The 22,183-nt window shown below is 36.4% G+C and overlaps 1 protein-coding gene, 1 long non-coding RNA gene and 1 pseudogene across 3 annotated transcripts; 1 reads left to right on the top strand and 2 right to left on the bottom strand.

The window, feature by feature from the left end:
• The first annotated feature begins 525 nt into the window (after window positions 1–525).
• LOC111805530 lies at window positions 526–4,619 on the top strand (annotated as a pseudogene).
• Window positions 4,620–11,881: 7,262 nt separating this feature from the next.
• Window positions 11,882–14,370, bottom strand: LOC111804871. The gene is made up of 2 exons (XR_002816585.1): window positions 13,782–14,370; window positions 11,882–12,461 (listed from the first exon to the last, which is right to left on the bottom strand). It is a non-coding gene; the product is annotated as an uncharacterized LOC111804871 (long non-coding RNA).
• A 1,308-nt stretch (window positions 14,371–15,678) lies between these two features.
• On the bottom strand, window positions 15,679–22,045 carry LOC111805776 (glutamine--fructose-6-phosphate aminotransferase [isomerizing] 2). Of its 2 annotated transcripts, XM_023691001.1 has the most exons (12): window positions 21,419–21,671; window positions 20,797–20,969; window positions 20,354–20,459; window positions 19,684–19,829; window positions 18,861–19,028; window positions 18,056–18,416; window positions 17,714–17,964; window positions 17,519–17,633; window positions 16,775–17,030; window positions 16,530–16,698; window positions 15,942–16,132; window positions 15,679–15,868 (listed from the first exon to the last, which is right to left on the bottom strand). In XM_023691001.1, the coding sequence occupies exons 1-11, from the start codon at window positions 21,669–21,671 to the stop codon at window positions 16,049–16,051; spliced, it is 2,082 nt and encodes a 693-aa protein (XP_023546769.1). In that variant the 3' UTR covers window positions 15,679–15,868; window positions 15,942–16,048. The 2 variants fall into 2 exon arrangements, with proteins under 2 accessions (XP_023546769.1, XP_023546770.1); XM_023691002.1 differs by having other exon boundaries at window positions 15,679–16,132; window positions 21,419–22,045.
• Between the last annotated feature and the right edge of the window lie 138 nt (window positions 22,046–22,183).

Raw genomic sequence — 22,183 nt, forward strand, 5'->3', positions numbered from 1 at the left:
GCCTACCTTTGTGTGTATAAACACGAGTGTCCCTGAGTGTAAAATCAGTGAGTTGAGTGTGTGAGGTCTTAAACATATTCCACTACTGTTGTACAATCATGAACCAAGACGAAGGAAATGGAGGGGAGATCAATGAAGCTAGGTGGAGAGAAGCACAGGTCGGAACAATTACTCGTTTGAATCAAGTTATTAGTACATTGACAGACCGGATGGAGCGAATTAAAATAGCCTTAGGTAATCTTCAAGGGAGGGAAGTACTCTTGAATGAAGGAGTTGAGAATGAAGAAGATGACAATGTCACCCTTTTAGCGGGACATAGTCCTAGGGGAGGGAGAGATGTTGGTCGAGGGAGAGGAAGAGTCAGAAGAAGGGGTAGAGAAATTTTAGCACCAAAAAGAATTGAGAGGGAGTACCAGTATGAGAGAGAAAAAGAAAGANGGAGAGATGTTGGTCGAGGGAGAGGAAGAGTCAGAAGAAGGGGTAGAGAAATTTTAGCACCAAAAAGAATTGAGAGGGAGTACCAGTATGAGAGAGAAAAAGAAAGAAGTCGGGGGAGTAAAGCTAAAAATTCCAACTTTCTATGGGAGATCTGATCTCGAGAAGTATTTGCAATATGAGAGCAGAATTGAGCATGTCTTCGATTGCAACAATTTCAGTGAAGAAAGAAAGTTGAAGCTTGTTGTGGTTGAATTTTGTGATTACGCCATTATATGGTGGACATCTTTAAAATCAGAGTGGAGGAGAAATTATGAAGAACCAATTGAAACGTGAGAGGAATTGAAGACATTAATGAGAAAAGGTACATTTCTAAGCATTATTCTTGGGTGCTCAAGCAAAAACTCTATACTTTACAACAGGGATCCAAAAGTGTTCAAGAATATTACAAAGAAATGGAGACCCTTATGAATAGAGAATGTATTGATGAAGATGAGAAAGATACAATGGCTAGATTCCTTGGTGGGTTAAACCGACAACTTGCTCATCAAGTGGATAGGCAAGCGTACTTTGATATGCAAGAATTGTTACACCTTGCTGTCAAAATCGAAGGGCAACTAGCTTGGGAGAAGGAGAACTCCAAGAGGTATGGTATTTCAAAGTCTATTACTTTCAACACTTGGAAAAAGAATGCAAATATTGAAAAGATAGATTTCAAAGTTGGAGGCAAGTATGATCTTGACAAAAGGAACAAAGCTGAGACCTCCAAGGGTAAAGAGAAAGCGGAGGAATATAAGGAGATTCGAGAAAGAAATAGAGACATCAAATGTTGGAAATGTCAAGGAATTGGTCATCTTAGTCGTGATTGTCCTAACAAGAGAGTCATGATCATCAAGAATGGACAAGTTGTCACAGATAGTGAGGAAAGTGACCATGATGAGCTAGTTGAAGAGGAAATCCAGGAGAATGAGGAGGAACTAGAAGATGGGAGTCATTTGGTACTTGTTACCAGAAGACTTCTTAAAACTCAAGTTACAGAGAATGATGTTGATGATCAAAGAGACAACCTATTTCACACAAGGTGTTTAGTCAAGGGGACTCCTTGTAGTCTTGTAATTGATAGTGGAAGCTGCACCAATGTCGTAAGTACAATGCTGATCAAAAGGTTGCTAATTCCAACCCAACACCATCCTAAACCTTACAAGCTTCAATGGCTCAATGATAGTGGAACAATGAAGGTAACTTCTCAAGCTTTAATATCTTTTACTTTAGGAAAATATAAAGATGAAGTTCTTTGTGATGTTTTACCAATGCATGCTGGAGACATATTGCTTGGCCGACCATGGCAATTTGACAGGAGGGTTATGTATGATGGCTATTTGAATCGGTATTCTTTTGTAAAAGATGGTAGAAAAATCACTCTTGTACCTTTGAGTTCTGCAAATGTATTCGCTGATCAATTAAAGTTGGAAGAAAAAAAGAAAGAGTTTGAGGAAAAAGAGTTGAATGAAAAAATAGAGAAAAGTCAAAGAGAAAAACATAGTGAAAAAAAGAATGAAATTGAAAAAAAAAAGGAAAGAATGTGAGTTGTTTGGCTAGAGTTAGAGAGGTTAGGAGGGCAATGTTCTCACAAAAAACCATCTTTGTACTTGTGTACAAGGAAAGATGTTTGGTCTCTAACGATAACAATTTGTCTTTGCCTAGTATGTTTCAATCTCTTTTACAGGGATTTGATGACATCTTCCAAGATGGAGTCTCTAAAGGACTACCTCCCATTAGAGGTATTGAACATAAAATAGACTTCATTCCAGGGGCAGTAATTCCTAATAGGCCAGCTTATAGAGCCAACCCAACTGAGACTAAAGAAATTCAAAGGCAAGTAGAGGAGCTTATGGAGAAGGGCTATATACGAGAGAGTTTGAGTCCATGTTCTGTACCAATCTTATTGATGCCGAAGAAAGATGGAACGTGGCGCATATGCGTGGATTGTAGAGCCATCAATAAAATCACGGTAAAGTATCGACATCCTATTCCTAGGCTAGACGATATGCTTGATAAATTGCATGGTTCATGTTTATTTACAAAGATTGACTTCAAATCTGGATATCATCAAATTAGAATGCACGTAGGAGACGAATGGAAAACCACGTTCAAAACTAAGTTTGGATTGTATGAATGGCTTGTTATGCCTTTTGGGTTAACTAATGCTCCTAGTACATTTATGCGCTTAATGAATCTTTTGAGAGAATATTTAGGAAAGCAAATTTTGATGATTTTTTAATTTATTCAAAGACTTTGCATGAGCATGTGGGCATGTTAAGTTAGTTTTGATTACACTTAGAAAAGAGAAACTTTATGCTAATTTTAATAGGGGTAGTTTTTGCATGGAAAAAGTTAACTTTCTTGGCTTCATAGTTGGTCAAAATAGAGTAGAAGTAGATGAAGAGAAAGTTAAAGCAATTAGGGATTGGCCAACACCATAAAAGGCAAGTGAAGTTCGTAGTTTTCATGGGTTAGCTAGCTTCTATAGGAGATTTATAAAAGATTTTAGCACCATAGCTACACTATTGAATGACTTAGTGAAAAAGAATGTTGTTTTTAAATGGGGAGATATGCAAGAGAATGCATTCAATGAGCTTAAGAATAAATTAACCAATGCACCATTACTTGTCTTGCCTAACTTTGATAAAACTTTTGAAATTGAGTGTGATGCAAGTGGTTTGGGCATAGGTGCTGTTTTGATGCAAGATGGAAAACCTGTAATGTATTTTAGTGAAAAACTAAATGGGGCAGCATTGAACTATCCTACCTATGATAGAGAATTGTTTGCTTTAGTTCGCACATTGCAAGTGTGGCAACACCACTTATGGCCTAGAGAATTTGTGATCCACTCTGATCATGAAAGCTTGAAGTATCTTAAGGGTCAAAGCAAACTGAACCGTAGGCATGTAAAGTGGGTGGAGTTTATTGAAATATTTCCGTATGTCATCAAATATAAGCAAGTAAGGATAATGTGGTAGCTGATGCATTATCTAGAAGGTACAATCTTTTTACTTCTCTCAGTGCAAAAATTCTTGGATTTGCGCATATTAAAGAATTATATCGAGATGACTAAGACTTTTGAATTATTTATGCATCTTGTCTTACAAAAATAGCTGTAGATGATTATTATGTATTTCATGAATTCTTATTTAAGAATAGTAAGCTTTGTATTCCTAAATGCTCTATAAGAGATTTGCTTGTAAAAGAAGCACATGGTGGTGGCTTAATGGGACATTTTGGGATTAATAACACTTATAATATGTTGCAGGAACACTTCTTTTGGCCGAAAATGAAGCATGATGTTCATAAGTTTTGTAGTCAATGCTTTAAATGCAAAGAAGCTAAATCTAGATCACAACCAAATGGATTGTACACTCCTTTGAATGTACCTAATGAACCTTTGACTAATATATCTAGGGATTTTGTTCTTGGTTTACTGCACACTATAAAGGGTAAAGATAGTATTTTTGTTGTGGTAGACAGATTTAGTAAGATGGCTCATTTTATTGCATGTAACAAGACGGACGATGCAAAACATGTTGCTGACTTATTTTTTAGGGAAGGAGTAAGATTACATGGAATCCCTAGAATAATTGTTAGTGATAGGGATGCTAAATTTCTAAGTCACTTTTGGAAAGTATTGTAAGGTAAATTGGGTACCAAATTGTTGTTTTCAACTACATGTCATTCTCAGACGGATGGACAAACTGAGGTGGTTAATAGAACATTAGGAGCATTGCTTAGGGCTATTATTTCTAAGAATATTAAGTCTTGGGATGAATGTTTGCCATTTGTAGAGTTTGCATATAATAGAGCAATTCATAGTACAACTCATTGTTCTTCTTTTGAAGTTGTTTATAGATTTAATTCACTTACGCCTCTTGATTTGCTTCCTATTCCTTCTAATATGTTTGTGAGTGACGTAGCCACAAGTAAGGCAGACTTGATCAAAACATTGCACAAGGAGGTGAAGGAGAGAATTGAGAACCAAAATTTCAAAGTTGCTTCAAGGATTAACAAAAGAGGAAATCATTTTTAAACCTAGTGACTAGGTTTAGATACATTTTCGCAACGAGCGATTCCCATCTCAACGGAAGACAAAGTTACATCCAAGAGGGGATGGCCCTTATCAAGTCCAATAGATTTCAAGTTTATTCCTTTTGAAGTTGACGGGGTTTGAACCTACACGAGTAAGATTTTATTGTTTTTTTGTTTTCATTTTGCAATGGTCAAATGGTCAAAATTGACTTCGTCTTTTGTGGAGATTAAAGGGATCGGGATTGAATCCCAGCCACAAACGTCTTTTGTCGGGAGACTATAAATACCCACAATATGTTATGTAAAAATCAGATTTGGATGAATGTAATTCAGATCTCAAATTGAGACGTTTCCCTTAGAAATCCAAGCATCATATTTGCCATTTCTAAGTTTCAATCAATTCTTGTGTAGAATTGCACCCGAGCCATTCAATCAAACCTTGATCAAGTTAGATTGTGGAGTGACTCAATTTAGAACAAGGTTCCAAATCTTGCTTATAGATTTTCGATCGTAAGAGGTAATCTAATTCTAGCCTTATCTCTTAGTTGATCCAAATTTCGTATCAGGAGGTGTTAATTACTTTGATTCAAGAGTTCTTGCTAAAACAAAAGCTTGGATCGTTGGGCTGAGGATTAGGGTTACCTTATCACTGGTTATCTCTGCAAGCTGGATAAGTCACTTTATGGCCTCAAACAAGCTCTGTGTGCCTAGTTTTCTCGCCTTAGCTCCAAACTATTATAGCTGGATTTTACACCTTCAAAGGCTGATGTCTCTTTTTTAATTTTTAACAAGGCGGACATTCAGATGTATATCCTCATCTATGTTGATGACATTATTATCATGAGCTCATCTTCTATGGCTACTGATAAACTTCTTACATAATTTCGGGATGATTTTGCCATCAAGGATCTTGGCACTTTGAGTTATTATCATGAGCTCATCCTCGTTCTAGTTTCTCGTTCTAGTATGGAGGCCGAATACAAGGTGGTTGCTGATGTCACTGCCGAATTAATCTGGATCTAAGTTCTCTTGCGTGAGCTCGGGATTTTGCAAGCGCGATCGTCTAGCTTGTGGTGCGACAACATTAATGACAACCTATTTGTCCGCCAATCCAATCTTTCATCAACGGACGAAGCATGTTGAGGTTGATTATCACCTCGTTCGTGAACGAGTATCGACTCGTCAGCTTGATGTGCGGCTCATATCTTCCAAGGATCAGCTCGCTGATATCATGACAAAGCCATTGTTAGCTCCTTCTTTTAGCAGTTTTCGGTCCAATTTGAACTTAGTAGTACATCGTCCAGATTGAGGGGGTGTTAAAAGTAGAAGGTTATATCTATACATATTTGGAGAATCCGCTATTCTTGGAGTTGCTTCTTGTTGTTGTCATGGATCAAGGCCCACACATGTAATCTTCATTATACACATCTCCTATATATATACATGGAGACGTGACCCATAGAGATCATTGCGCCATACAACCTAACACTTAAGCCCCAAAATCCACTTTATTGAGCTCGAATGAGAACTACTCCGACCGTCAATCCCAACTCTTGATCCCTTGATGAAATTTGTTCCAAATATTTCTCTATAGTTGTAGGAACAAGATGATCTAAGTCTTAAGTATTCATGCAGAGCAAGAATTTCTTGAATGAAAATCTTAATTCTTACCCAAAGTTTCTTTTCTTTAATATCAAGCTTCCTCTCAAAATTAGTTCTATAGAACTTTACCCTCAACCCCTAAAAAACCAACCTAAAATGATTCCTCAAAGATTGGATCTCTAGTAGAACATCAATAAAGGAAAGAAACTAGTTTCTAACGTTGAATAGAGTTACGTAGAAAAAGATACCAAAAAAAAACAAAATCCGGAAATTAAATCAAGGAAAATCAATGATGTGATGTTGATTGGTCATGAAAAAGAAGAAAAAATCTACGTTGCACACGCCTCAAAAGTGCATGCAAGATCTAAGAACCACGGCACATCTCCCACCCTAACTATCTGCCTCCAACCCAACCACTTACGATCAAATCATAAAAGGGAATATTAAGATATATTCCATAACTAATATATTATTCAAATATTAACTCATTACGAATATCTTGACTAATTCAAACTACCAATAAGTTGCACTAAATTCTGATCATTCCTTAGTGCAAGCTTATTTCTCAATAATTACGAGAGTTTTACGAAAAACTTCAAACTTCACTTTGGCAACTGCCTTAGTAAATATGTCTACAACTTACTTATTAGTATGTATTTTCTACAATTCAATATCCTGCAATAACACTTTCTCTCGAACAAAATGATAATGAGTTTCAATATGTTTCGAACGAGCATGAAACACCGGATTTCCAGCAAGTTTTATTGCACTTTCATTGTCACAATTAACGAGCATGAAACACTGGATTTCCAGCAAGTTTTATTGCACTCTCATTGTCACAGTTAATTTGAATTGCCTGATTGAGAGTAGTCACCATTTCTTGAATAAGCCTCCTGAGTCACAAACATTCTTGTGTAGCCATTATAGGAGCTGCATATTCTACTTCACAACTTGACAAAGTAATGGTGCTTTGCTTTTTACTGCACCATGAAATTGCAGCAGAGCCTGCTGTAAAACAAAAATCTGTTGTGGAGCGTCTGTCGTTCACATCACCAGCCCAATCAGCATCCACAAAACCACTAAATAAAAATGACTTTGATTTCTCATACATTAATCCATAATTTAGAGTGCCCTTGATGTAACAAAGAATCCTTTTTGCTGCAATTAAATGAGTCTCATGTGGTTGATCCATAAATTAAGACAACTCCTACTGAAAAAGCAATATCTAGCCGTGTGATAGTTAAATAGAATAAACTACCAACAAGTGGAAAGAATATAGCATTTACTAATGACTTCCCTTCATTTCTAGCTAATTTGAGATTCGGTTCCATAGGAGTAGTTTTTTCCCTTGAATTCTCTATATGAAACCGCTGCAATAAACTTGATGCATATTCTTTTTGAGGGAGGAAATAACCATCGTCACATTTCTTAATTTTCAAACCCAGAAAACAATCAGCTCCACCTAATTTTTTTCATGCCAAAACGAACCGTCATCTTGGAGACTACTGATTTCAACAATATCATCACCCGTAATAATCATGTCATCAACATAAAGTAAGAGCAAGTGCATCCATTTGTTGTTTTCTTAACAAATAAACTCGGATCAGCACATGAAAACTTTAAACCACAAAAATTAAGATATTGAGCAATCTTACCAAACCAAGCACGACGAGCTTGTTTGAGTCCGTACAATGCCTTCTTAAGTCTGCACACATAATCAGGATATTCCTTAGAGGTAAATCCTTGTGGCTGCTTCATAAAAATATCACGATCCAACTCTCCGTGAAGGAAAGCATTTTTCACATCAAACTGCCATAATTTCCAGCCTTTACTAGCAGCTAAAGAGATGATTGTCTGTAATGTTACCATCCTTGCGACCGGACTAAAAGTCTCATCATAGTCTCGACCATATTGCTGAGAGAACCCATGAGCAACAAGACGAGCTTTGTGTCTATCAATTCTTCTATCAGCTTTTTTCTTCACCTTGTAAACCCACTTACAAGTAATTAAATCGGCATCATGTGGTGTGGTACAAGCTCCCAAGTGTCATTTTTTTTTAGTGCTGAAATTTCTTCCATCATTGCATTTTCCCATTCTGAAATTTCTATAACTTCACTGTACAACTTCGGCTCATTTTCACTTGTATCTCCCTTAAAAAAACAAGACAGAAAAGAAAATTGATTAAGGTCAACTACAAAATCAGACAAATGACTAGTAACTTTTTCTGTCTTTGAGGATTTTATCTTGTGGCAACTTCAATATTTGTAGTGGCTTATGTATTCTCTTATGCTTGAATGTCTGTCGCAATTGAAAAATCTTTTCTCCCTAACGTAGAATCATCAAGAAAAAGTGCAACAGTAGTTGTAAGTTTGCTGCCATCTGCATCATCTTTGTAACTTGAAATTTCATCAAACACCACATCACGAGACACAATAACCATATTTGTTTTCAAATCCATACACCTCCAACCCTTTCTATGAGTATCATAGCCAACAAAAATGCATTTCTTGGCCTTTGGGTCAAGTTTAATTCAATTATGTTTCAGTACATGAACATAACAAATGGACCCAAAAATACGAAAAATAACTCACATTGGGTTTACGATGATAAATCACCTCGAATGGGGATGATTATGTTCCTGGCCATGGAGGCGGCCAATTTACAACATGGCAAGCTGTTTAAAAAGTTGATGCCCATAACTCTTTTGGAAGACTCCTCGCATGCAGCCAAGACAAGCAAACTGATGTAAGATGAGCTAACTTACGCTCAACCCCCCATTTTGTTGCGGGGTTTCTGGACAAGTCAGTTGATGCTGAATCCCATGCTCCTTACAGTATTCCATAAAATCATTTGAAAGAAATTCCCCTCCATTATCAGTGTGCAAGCACTTGATTTTCAATTCAAATTCTTTTTCCACAACATGCTTAAACTTAATAAACTTTGAAAAAGCTTCACTTTTGTGTTCTAAGAAGTATACCCAACTGAAGCGAGAGAAATCATCCACAAACACCATCACGTAATGAAGTCGGTATAGCTTGTTGTTCGCGTCGGTCCCAAAAGATCAGAATGAATCAATTCCAATACTGTTGAAGCTCTACTCTTTGAGCTTGTGAAAGGAAGACGATGAGACTTGCCATATTGGCAGCCTGGACAAATCTCATCATGCTGAATATCTTTAAAGACAGAGACACCACGAAGAAGTTGTTTTGTGGATATTTTCTACAACAACTGAAAACCCACATGACCCAAACGAGCATGCCAAAGAGTTGAGCTTGCATTATGACCAACTTTCTTGATATATTCATCACTAGCTGATGAAACATACACAGATTCTTTTCTTTTTCCACAGAACAGGATATCAGCAGCAACATGTTTCACATTAGAAAGTATTTGAACATCTTTAGGACCAAAAAGAACATACCTTCCTAAATCTGTTATTTGTGATACAGAAGCAAGGTTTTTTCTTCAAACCAGGAACAGGATAAACATCCTTGAGTAGAACACTCCCATCATTCAAATCTCGTTCTTTCAGAATGCATTGAATTATCAGCTGTCACAATGATCTTCTTTTGACAATGTGGACGAACATCTGATAAAAGAGTTTCGGGTAGCCAGCCACTAACAGTCACATGAGTGCTTGCTAAAAATTATTACGTGGTAATGCTTACACACTGTGTGTATCGAGTAACCAACCAACAATGGTCACTGAGGAGTGATGGCTGAAAAACTCTTTTAGGTGGGTAGATTATACGTGGTGTGTTTCGAGCAATCAATCACCTAGGTCTTTAATTTTGATTGATGAATTATATGATAGTTTGCATATATGACCTCAATAGGGAATTGCCTTACTTAGTTTTACTGACCTTGATTTTAAATAAACTTTATGTAAGGACAAGGTCGTGGCACAAGAGTCATGAACCGGACAAAGAAGCGGGGAAAGCTCTATANTTTTTCTTTATTTAAGACATTTTCGCATCAAAGTAAATTTTATTTATTTGAATTTTGTTAAGAGGTTATGGTAACTAGGGAACTTTGGTTTTATGTCGTTTTCCCTTGAAGTTCTTGTCGATGAACTACTTTGTTAAATTGCATGTTTTTTTAAAATTCTTTTAGAAAGAGGTACTCTCACCATGATTTTCTAAAATGTATTTTAATATGTTAAATGACATTCCGATCCGTATGTATGTGGAAAGTCGGATTATTACAAATTTAGTGTATGGAGCTAAGAATTTTATATTTACATGATACACTAAATTTTTAAAGATGTTTCGTTTCAAATGTGATTTAGTTTATCACTTTTTTATTATAATAATAGTGATGCAAAAACTAATATTAAAAATATTAGAAAACAACGGGAGAAAGTAGTGTGGTAGTGACTAAGATGACGTTTTGATGACAATAGTTTTGATCCACACAAAAACACTCTCTAGACTAAAAATTTTTAGTGTCATCTAGAATATCTAAGATTACGAGACATGTTTCACCTATATAAGATAAATAGGCCCATAAGTATTTCCTAGGATTACGTGTCTGGTCGACTTTGGTGCAAGTGGGAGATCATTGTAATTTATGTTTAAAGGCACATAATCAAATATTTATTTTTTAATAATATTTTTTTGTAATTTAATGTTATCTATGAAAAAATTAAAGGGACTAATGTAATCTTAAAGAATATATAGTTGATATATGAGAGGATCAAGTTCAAGAAATAATCTAATGGGTCTATAGTATATGGATAACTTTGACACTATTAATGCAACCCACTTTGTAATAATTTGATCCAAATCTAAATTATTCATATGGAAACATCTCATTGAAGTTATCCTATATCATAAGTTTGTATAGGACTAGATCACAAAGTATTTAAATAATTGAGAAGATTTATATTTATTAAAATGATTCTATGTGACTCGATTTTAATCGTGAGTGAATGATTATCTTCCGACTATGAGGGTTTGTATTTTGATTTGCATGGAAAAGAGTGAATTTTGAGTGAATTTTGTTGCAAACTCAATCCGATCACAACTGAGAGTTCACTTGATTCCTATCGATTCGTCGTAAATGGTGTGATTTTTCTTGTGCAATTTCTATAATACATTATAGAAATTGATGGATTTAGTCAGTCAAACTTTAATTGTAACTGTTAATAATAATCAGTCACAAAATGGAGACTGGACTCATTGAGGAGATCATCGATCCTGTAATTCCTGATTAAATGCCTCAAAATTGTGTTCTACACTGCAAGTAAACCTTTGATAATTGCCTTTTATGTTTTTTTTTTTTTTTTTTTTATTATTATTATTCTAAATACCAAATTCTTGTTCTCGTACTTGAAATTTTATCTTAAAAAAAAAACTCATGAAGCCAAAATTGAAATTTCTTGGCGGATGCAGGATCTGGGACTTAGGGACCCGAGAATTTATATGCAAAATAAGCCTACAAGAGCGTCAATCAACCGAGCGTAGCTCGAATGGAAAAGTAAAAGAGTTCTGAAGACAAGAAAAGAACAAAATTGGTCAACAAGTAAATTATTGTACCCATCATCCTATACCTTATTCATGCCAATTGAATAGCCTTTTTCTTAAACTTCATCAATTGGTTCTTGCACCTGAATACGATTCCTTTTTCTTTTTTCCTACAAAAATATATAGTGATTGGGGGATATTATATGTCTTTAAGCTTCATAATACAAACACGTGAATGGTAATTGAAGAATAATATGAATCTATATCTAAACATCAAATGAATGAAAATGTCAGCTATATAAGATACATGTGAATCCTCTTTAACTACTAAAAGATCACTTTTGCAGTGTACATTTACAAGCAAAGATTTTATGGCTATAAGATAGAACAAGACAACAAAAACAACACTTCTTTATGTGAGTAGCCAAAACCAACCACAGCCAGAACCAGTAATATACTTCATAGAGAGATTAAACAAAAAACTTGCAACAATCTCCCTCACTTAAACTCAGATAATAGTATAGATTTGAAGGATTGGAGGCTAAATATTTCTACAACAATCTCCCTCCCTCAAATTCAGAATTCTACTTGGAAGGATTGGAGGCTAAATATTTCTACAACAATCTCCCTCCCTCAAATTCAGAATTCTACTTGGAAGGATTGGAGGCTAAATACTTGTGTGAGCTTTTAGCCTCCTTTCCCCATCAGACAGGACTATCAGGAAACAAAGACTATACAAAATAAAAGCAGTCCACAAGTAGTAGAGAAAATTTACCAGACCAGCAAAGCCAGACTCTTGCCACGATATTTCTTTATTGCTAATCTATATGATGTTGCCCTTAGTTCCCCGTCTTCAAGCTGAAGGTTCTGTACTTCATTCTGAAATTATTGACAATCCAAAGAAGTAACCTCTTATTAAAAACATATGACTTGTAACTATGGCTAGATTATGAAGAACTTCCATATAATAATATAAAATTCTGACGAATGCAAAGCAGCCTGGTGAAATATCAAAGAAAAATGCATTGTAATTTGAATAAAAATCATGAAGGTTAGAGTTTAAACATGAATACTCATCTTATTCATATAAGTTGATTCCAAAGATGTGAGAATGCATAAGATCTTAATTATTCAAGGAGGTTACCCCAAGGTGACTAATAATTTTGCACCATTTGGGGTGGGAAAGGGAAATTACTATATTACAAATAGTATCAGAACTAGGCATTGGGCGATGTGCCAACGAGGAGGCTAAGCCTTGAAAGAGGTGGACATGAGGCATTGTGCCAGCAAGGACACTAGGCTCCGAAGGAGGGTGGATTGGAGGGTCCCACATCGATTGGGGAGGAGAACAAAGTATTATTTATAAGGGTGTGGAAACCTCTTCCTAGCATACGCGTTTTAAAAACCTTGAGGGGAAGTCCGAAAGGGAAAGCCCAAAGAGGACAGTATCTGCTAGCGGCGGTGGACTTGGGCTGTTATAGTGGTATTAGTTAACATGTAGACAACTACATTTAGGCCGTCTCCTTCAATAATTCCCTTAATCAGTGCCAATCTTTGCAACTTACAATAATAGACATGACAATCTATTCAACTTTCAGAATGCTATCTGCACACATCACTCACTCGGAGAGAACAAACACAAGAATGCAATAAGATATGGCTCGACCAACAATACAGCCACAATGAACACGTTATTCTTAAAAGAAAAACAGAGATAGCATTAATTCAATGTCCAGAATATTCACTCCATTACCACGTCTCTACAACTTCAAATTCTATCGCAAATTTTACATTCCTCTCCAATGATTTCTTCTAAATCAGCAAAAACTGCATGTTTCCACCACAAAACATTAATCTAATACTAATTTTTGACTGGCAGGTAGGAAAACAATGAACTAAAGAGAAGTAATATTCCCTGACCATATATTTCTATAAAATTTTGAAGAACAGGAATCAACAAATATCCCAGTTCTACAATATAGCAAAGCAAATCAGAACATGGATTTTAACGTAATGATAACTAGCACAACATGCCTGCCCTATGTGAAGTATAATACCAATGCTTCCTGATCCACAATGAACAACGCAAAAATCTAACCGAAGATATCAACATCATCATAATTACAATCGCACCATAAATATCAATTCGGTACAAGTAAAATAGATGATGAACCAGCAAAAACAATAGCTCCAACGTACCATCAAAACGCCCCATCCAAACCGAGAGAAACTCCATCCGACGCGACGGATTGATCAACCGGATCAGCCGCAGTGCAATCAGGCGGGGACTCAAACAGAGAAAGAGAGAACTGTTTGTCAACAACGCCGACGTCGAAATGTATTACACCAGAGGTGTGCAAATCGACACGAATTCCCTTAACAGGAAACCAAAGAAAGAGCTCCTGCGAAGAAATTCCAGCCAATTCAGCGATCTGGCCGTAGGCGAGCCTGCCGGAGACGTTGAAATCATAGTGAACCTCATTCTCGAACTTGGCATTGCAGGGCTGGTCGAGGAAGACCTGAAAACGGCCGGTGGAAGAGTCGATTGAGAATCTGGTAATGTTCTTGGGGAGGAGGCCAATGGGGAGGCCATGACGATGCAGATGATCGTAGATGGTGGATGGCTCAGGTGCGGCGATGAGAGGAGAGGCGAAGAATAGGATGAAAGAGAGGAGTGAGAAAGGGGAAGAGAGAGAGAGGATCATGGTGGAAATTGGAGAAGAAGAATGAGGGGAATCAGGTTTTTGAGAAATGGATTCTGAGGTTGAAGAAGGCCACGTGGCGATACATGGTGATACAATCCGATCTAGTATGGATGGTATGTGGACCGGTCAAGGAAAAGTGAAATGGTAGCTACTTTTTCCCGGAAATAGAGAAATAGTAGGAGGGCGTAAGGGACAACCGAAACAGCAACTCGAGGAAGAGTGGAGGTCTAGCATTAGGTATTGATCAAATACGGGAAAGACAAGAGAACTTGCTCAGCTTCTGTGAAAACAACGTAGTAAGTTTTAAGGCATACTGGTCTTATACATGGAAGATGAATAAAGCAATAGAAAACGTCTTGCAGGGCAAGACAACAAAGTGCACGACTTTTCCAAACTTTCGAAAAGAGATGTTTTTTTAAGAATGGGCTAGAAAAAACGTCTCCCGGAAGAAAAAGCGTCCCATTACTTAGAAGCACCTGCATTTGGTTGCTTGCATATGGCATTAGGTCATGTTCATGCGTGTGTCGTGAAATCATGGTTGCAATTTCTTAACATCATAAGTCATAGGTTTATAATACTTTTATCAATCCTTATATTCAAAGATCTAAAGATTTGCAACAAAACTTTTATCAATCCTTATATTCAAAGATCTAAAGATTTGCAACAAATCCACCTTCAGACATTTATGGACTGATTTATGCATCAAATACACTTTTTTTCATAACCGACAGTTTTTTTTGTACATATTTGATAGCACCTTCAATGGAACCAATGTTGTCTTCTCTTTGATGATGTTGAACATCACGTTTCTAGATAGCATCAACCAGATCAATCCTAGAGTCTGATGATCTTTGTGCTTCCACTACTCCATGGTCACGACATTCGGTTTCAATCTCTAAGCTTTTCATCTTCATAGATCGTGGTGAATTTAGCCTAACTCTAATACCGATTATTAAGATTGTACAACAACTCACATACTCGATGTACATCTTCAAAACAATGCTGGAGTATTTATATGGTTAATTGTATCGTATATAGCTTTGTTAGATATATCAATCAAACATCTCCTCTATACATATATATATACTATTCACTATACATATGTCATTCTACGATCTTCCTTCTTCTAAGCCACACTATTCGACTAAAATTAGAGCCCACAAGCATGTTCCTACTATGATCGACATCATTTTGAATGTGACTTCTCATTTGGTGCCTAAACTAGTAAAATAGTAAATTTAGTTCCTAAGCTTTTGATTTTTTNTTTTTTTTTTTTTTTTTTTTTTTTTTTTTTTTTTTTTTTTTTTTTTTTAATGAATTTCATTCGACCCAAATTAAATTTATACATGAATTTTGAAGGACATTAAATAGTGAATGAATTAGACACAAAATTAAAAGGTATCATACAATTTATAAGTACTTAGTAAACATAAGATAGGTGAAGAGAGAAGGTTCCCAAAAGTTGAAATAAGAATGGTTAAATAAGAATAAAGCACAGTAAAACATAATCATGATAATGTTAACTAAACACACCATCTTCCAAAATGAATAGAATTGTGGAAGCCCAGCACCCAGGATTATCTGCTAACATACAAAGAACAAGTCACAAGCCTCCGTTAAAATCTTATATCAACAGAAGATCAAGAGTTCCAACCTATGAGGAGATGATGCTGAGCAGCGTAGCACACAGAAGTCGAAACCACACGAGGGGGTTAAGAGTGGGAGGGAGGAGAAGGATATTGTGAATGCAGGTCTAGTGAACTACTCGGTTGTCACACTCTTGGCAAGATTCCTAGGTTGGTCACAGTTATATCCCCTAAGAACAGTGAGATGATATGCCAATAACTGCACAAACCAGAAAAGAACAGGGGAATGAATATCATAATCCAACACAAATATACTGCCATTTTAATCATTCATGGATATCTACCAAAAACTATTCCAAATCTCAATTTACTCACTATCATATCTTCTACTCTGTTTTATAGTGTTACATTATGCTATTTAGAATTAGGATTACTTGATATTTAAGTTCTGTTTTGAAATTTCTTGTTTGATCCCCCTTTACTCTTATGCCAGACATCACACACCGAAAGTTGAAGGATCAATTAGATAAAACCGGACGAACTTATGATATAACCATCAGCCTTTAACTCAAATTTCACTAGTATATAAATGAACTATTGTGCTTGTTTTTACGTTTCAGGTCAATCGAGTAACCAACAAAAGTCAGTATAAATACCTGTAATGGAATGATATTAATGACGGGTTGAAGGCAATCCTCGACGTGGGGAACTTCTATTACTCTACAGGAATCTCCAGGGCACACACTTTGAGCATCCCCTTTGGAACACATTACTATGAGGCGACCTTTGCGAGCATGAAGTTGTTGGATGACAGACTGCTGCTTGCTGTTAACAGATTGATTTTTCAGTAAACTAAGTTCCCAGAAAATTTATACAAGTCTACAGCAGCAAGGAATTAAACCTGAAGCAAGCATCACGTGTAGCAATGACAACGATTGGGAGGTTTTCGTCGACCAATGCTAAAGGACCGTGTTTCATTTCCCCGGCAAGCAATCCTTCACTGTGCATTAGGGCGACTTCCTTTACTTTCAAAGCACCCTCAAGCGCTGTAGCATAGTTGTATCCTCTCCCAAATACAAGAAGTGACTGCTCGGCGATCAATAGTTCCGCAAGATCCTTCATTTCCTGATCAAGTTTCAGCACTTCCCTCACTTTGTCTGCAAGTATAAATTTCAAAAGTAACTTTAACTTGTGACCTTTGTTACCTAAACAAGAACCCTTTCTGCACGCTCACATCAAAATGGTAAAGACAAATTAGAAAAATGAGGTCTACATCTTGTTTCAGACCTTGAATTTTCGAACCCGTTTCATTTTGGTTTTAAAACTTTTAAAGGTTTGGTTTTCGTCCCTATCAAAATATTATATATTTTGGTCAGCAGTAAATTTTCATAATCATGTGATACTTGACATACTACACAACGTCAAAAACTGATCCATGAAAATATTAATTAATCAAGTAAGCGAATAAAATGTGTTGGTGTTAGGTTCTACGAAAAGATCAGATGATCATTTATGCAAAGTCGAAGTACTAAGACAAAACGTTTGAAAGCTTAGAGACTAAAACAAAATAAACATAAAGCTTAAAGTCCAAAATAGGATTTAAAACCGAGCAAATAAATAAACGAAGAAGGAAAACGAGACTTACTTGGCAAGTCAAATAAGCCATCTATTATAGCCTCTCTTCTTCTTTGATGGGAGATTGAGTCTCCACCAATTGCAAGAGCCATCATGACCATCACAACTATTTGACTTGTGTATGCCTGTAGGTTTTCTAAGTTAACAAAGGCCATCAATATCAAATTGGATCAAGAAAAAAAAGGTTGGGTGAATCCAATCTCACCTTTGTACTTGCAACGCCAATCTCAGCACCCGCATTTATATGAATTCCACAATGTGTATTCCTGGCTATTGCACTACCAACCGTATTCGTAATACCAGTGCACAATGCTCCATTTTCTAAAGCATACTCCAAGGCGTGTAAAGTATCTGCAGTTTCACCAGATTGACTGACAAAAACAGCCGTATCTTCTCTGTATATTGGCCCTTGGCGATCCAAGAGATCACTAGCAATTTCCATTGTAACGGGAACACCTACATCAGACAAGGAAAGCGAAGTACGAAAAGTTCGGTAACCACCAATTTTTACTATTGAAAGGTCTACTTCTAATCTAACAGTCAGTACCAGATAGTTCTTCAAGGATAGGCCTGGCAGCTAAAGCAGCATTATAGCTTGTACCACAACCGACAAAAACGATACGCCTGCTTCGCCTTATTGTTTTAAGGTGATCCTTTAGTCCACCCAAAAGAAGAGTTTTATCTTTAGAAGAAGTCCGACGTATTAGCCTCCCCCTCATAGTGGTCGTTAGAGATTCAGGTTGTTCGTGAATTTCTTTCTGCATGTAGTGCTCATAATTTCCCTTATTTATTTGCTCGACCTCCATTTCAAGAATAGATAGCGCACGTTGGACCGATGCAGGTCTAGAAAGAGAGCCACAACTTTTCCCCTTCTCCTTGTCAAACTTCAATATGGATACAGCTCCATCCTAGGGAAAACCACATAAGATCCCTTTGTTTATAACAATCAAAACTAACACTTTCTGTGTAATTTGAACTAACAATTATCAGATTAATTTGCTTTACTTCTGAAGCTTAAGAAGAGAAATCCTATGTCAAACTATGCCCCAAAGTTGATCAACAACTCCATATTTTGGTGTGATGAGTTGGCATAAGAAAAGATTAATCCGCCCTTCATACTATTAACGATTTGTTTCTCAATAAGAACTAGGCTTACACAATTAATGATTTATTTCTCATCAAGGCTTACACAACTTTCTCATCAGTCAAAACCAACATGTAAAAGTTATAAAAGTAAATGCCCAAGAAAAATGCCGAGTTCGAAAGAACAGGTTGAAAACCCAGCTAATTATGGCTGCAACACAAAAGTTCTTAAGGTGGAAAAAGAGAAAAGAGATGAAAGAAAATAAAACCTTGATATGAACAACTTCACCATCCTCTATCACCAAAGCTTTCTTTGTATGCTCAACTACGGCATTAGCATCGCTGGATAAGAAAAGTTCTTTTGGGTGTCCATTTTTCGAAAGAAACTTGTCATCGTTGAATGCTGCTGATCCATTGCAGGCAGGTTCAGCTAAATCCTAACATAGGAATTAAAGTAAAAACCAAAAAGAGGAAGAGGGAAGTTAGACGTAAGGAAGGTAACATTTACAAGTGAAGAGTATATTAGACAAAGTTAATCAAAGTACTATAAAAAGCCACAGAACAGAAGTTTCATTGAAAAAGTTATTTCACCATAACATAATTTGAACTTGAATGGAGTCTCTCTCTGGTTAGATTTTTAAGCACGAAAGGGAAAATCGCAACATCAAATGTGGTTACTGGAATTCAAACTTGAACGATGTCTACATTGCAAGTATCATTCCCATGTGACAAGGACAATCCTCATCGGAATCTTGGAACATTTTAGTTATTAAACAAGAATACATATACTAATCATAACAAATATCATAACTTAAAACATGACCTCAAATTTTCCAAAAACTGTTTTCTTACTAACTTCAAAGAGCTATCCTACAAAAGTCAATGTCAAATACTGACATGATGGATAATAATCAGAATAGTATCAGAAAACGTTTGGATGTTTATGAAACCCACATCATAGTATTCATATGCTTTGATTAACTTCAAAGAAAATGGGAAAGAAGAGAAAGTAAAAGATATAAAAGACAAACTACTCCAAAAGAAAACTTGGCCTGCCGAGATGGAGGAGCATATAGTCACTTCTTAACTTACTTTAACTCCAAGGATCAATGGACTACCACGTTTGCAAGCAATCAATTCATTTGGGTAATGTCTGCTTTTGAAAATAAGAGCATAAGCGCCTTCGAGATGCCTCATAACTTCAAGCACAACTTGACTAAATGTGACAGCCTGACCACCTGTAAAACAAGATCATCACGCATGATCCCTCATTAACTGAAATTTGATTTTCTGATAAACACTAGAAAAAACCATTTAGACGAGCACATCCATAACGCGAACGCATGGCAGGTGGCATTTCGACTAAAAATACATAAGCAGATAAAAATTCTAAATTACTCATCAAAGAAGCTAAGTAGCTGTTGGGAATTGCTCTAAAGAAGTCTTTACAGTTTCTAATAAAAGTTCAATAGGAAGAAGACTGCAATGATCCAGCAGAATTGTTCCATCTGAACAAATACCAATTAAAAAAAAAAAAAAAAAAAAAAAAAAAAAAAAAAAATTTATAGGAACTGAGGGCTTTTTTCATAACAAGATATCTCATGTCAAATTAGGCTTCGTCAATGCAGTTTGGCACAGTATGTGAATAGAAAATTGTTCAACTCTCAACAACAATGAACAAGTTATTGCTTTTAAATTCATGGCATCAATAAATAACATATTCTGGTAAACTGCAAATGTATTTAGCAAAAGTTTATCATACCTTCCGTTGCATTGTCAAAAATAAATTTTGCCAGCTTTGGAATTACTTCCGTGTCTGTATCCGATTCAAAAACAAAACCGTGCCGGACTAGAGTTTCCTTTAAGACCTGAAAATAAGAGTTTCGGTGAAGGTCAAACAGAAGGGCACCTAGTGCAGAGAAAATCAAATATTGGAGCAAACAAAATTATAAAAGTAAAATATAAATTGGAGAGTTATGAATAGTTGAAGATAAATGCATTACTTGCACGAAATCCCCTCGAGTCGAATACTCATAAAAGTAAAAATATAACTTGGAGCGTTATGAACAATTCAACATGAGTGTAGCTCGGCATTTAAAACATTTACACCGTTACATGAGGTCAAAGGTTCAAATATCCACTGCTCACATTGGTTGTATAAGAGAATATAAATAAAGGAAGGTATTGGATATCTCTCAAACAAACCTCATAGTTAGTAACAATTCCATTGTGAACAACCAGAAATTCATTTTCAGGACCAGAGGTCTGAGGATGACTATTCCTCGGAGCTGGCTCTCCATGGGTAGCCCAACGGGTATGTGCGATCCCAGCATGAACAGAGAATTGTTCTTCCAAATTCAAATTGATTGTTTCAACCTCTGAAAATTTTACACTGCCACAATTAGCTTTGAATAAAATTCCAACAAAAAAAAAAAAANGACGTGTATGATGTATGAACGAAAAATAAAAAAAATAAAAAAAAGGTAGTACAACCACAATAGACTATCACCAAAGGAACGAAAGCTAAACAGCTGTTTTACTCTGGCAGTGTCCTTTCTCCTCGTGAAAACAGAGTGTCAAACACAAACCAGAAGTGTGTGATGTGAGATGATGCTGTCATCATTTCCGGCCATGATCCGACCCAATTACGAACAGTTTACTCACAATCAACTGCTAATTGATACTCAAGAATGAAAATACGACAAACAAATCCCTCTCTTCTCGCAAGTTTCAACGTGAACCAAATAGGGTGAAGATCCGAATTCAGAAAAACCGCCATTAATTAAAGAACAGAGAGGCAAAAGAAAAAAAGTAGAAGAAGAATTACCAGAGTGAACAGATTTGACGAGGGAATCAATGTTGCCAGCCTGACGGAAGACGAGGGGAGAAGGAGGAGGAACGGAATGAGCATTGTTGAGATCGGAATTGAACTGAGAGTAAAAGGGCGAAGAATCAACAGAGATTCCGGCAGAATCGTAGCCTCTGTACTCCAAACGGCGGAGGCCATTGAACAAGACCTGAAGAATGAAACGCCTGTCTCTGTGGACATTATAATTCAAATACGCGAAAATCCCACACATGGTCGCCTCCAAATGGGTGTTCCTGAATCAGATCCAAGCCCTCTCTGGTGTGGAGCTTGAGAAACGTGGAGGAAAGTGCATTTATAGGCGCAGGTGATGCCGGCTATGTCCCCGGCGTTGAAGATTTGACTTCCTAATTTTCGTTTCGGAAACCGAGAGGGAGTTTATCATTCAAACATTTTGTAAACCAAAAAGTCCCATCGCCTTCTGAATCTTGTTCATTCAATGATTCTCCTTTGGTCACCATGATTATGCCCTTTCATCGCTCTTTCTCCCTCTACGACCGATTGTGATCCAATTTCTCATCACTTTCTTTACTCCAATCAAATTGTTGAGCTATGAAGAGTTTAGATCTTGACATTAAACTAAGATCAATTGCATATTAATACACATCTCCAATTCTATAACTTTAATCTATAATAATATATATTATATCATAAATATGAATTTGGAAGAGAATCTTACTTTTGCTCTTACATTTTTAGTAAGTTTGATTGAGCGCGATTCTTTGA

The sequence above is a fragment of the Cucurbita pepo genome, chromosome LG11 (genome assembly GCF_002806865.2).
Source record: "Cucurbita pepo subsp. pepo cultivar mu-cu-16 chromosome LG11, ASM280686v2, whole genome shotgun sequence".
NCBI lineage: Eukaryota > Viridiplantae > Streptophyta > Magnoliopsida > Cucurbitales > Cucurbitaceae > Cucurbita > Cucurbita pepo.

Coding starts and splice junctions, on each gene's coding strand:
- LOC111805776 (XM_023691002.1), bottom strand. CDS start 21,671: ATGTGTGGGATTTTCGCGTATTTGAATTATAATGTCCACAGAGACAGG. Junction 20,460..20,796: donor GAATTGTTACTAACTATGAG/GTTTGTTTGAGA, acceptor TCTTATTTTCAG/GTCTTAAAGGAAACTCTAGT. Junction 17,634..17,713: donor TTGGCGTTGCAAGTACAAAG/GTGAGATTGGAT, acceptor GAAAACCTACAG/GCATACACAAGTCAAATAGT.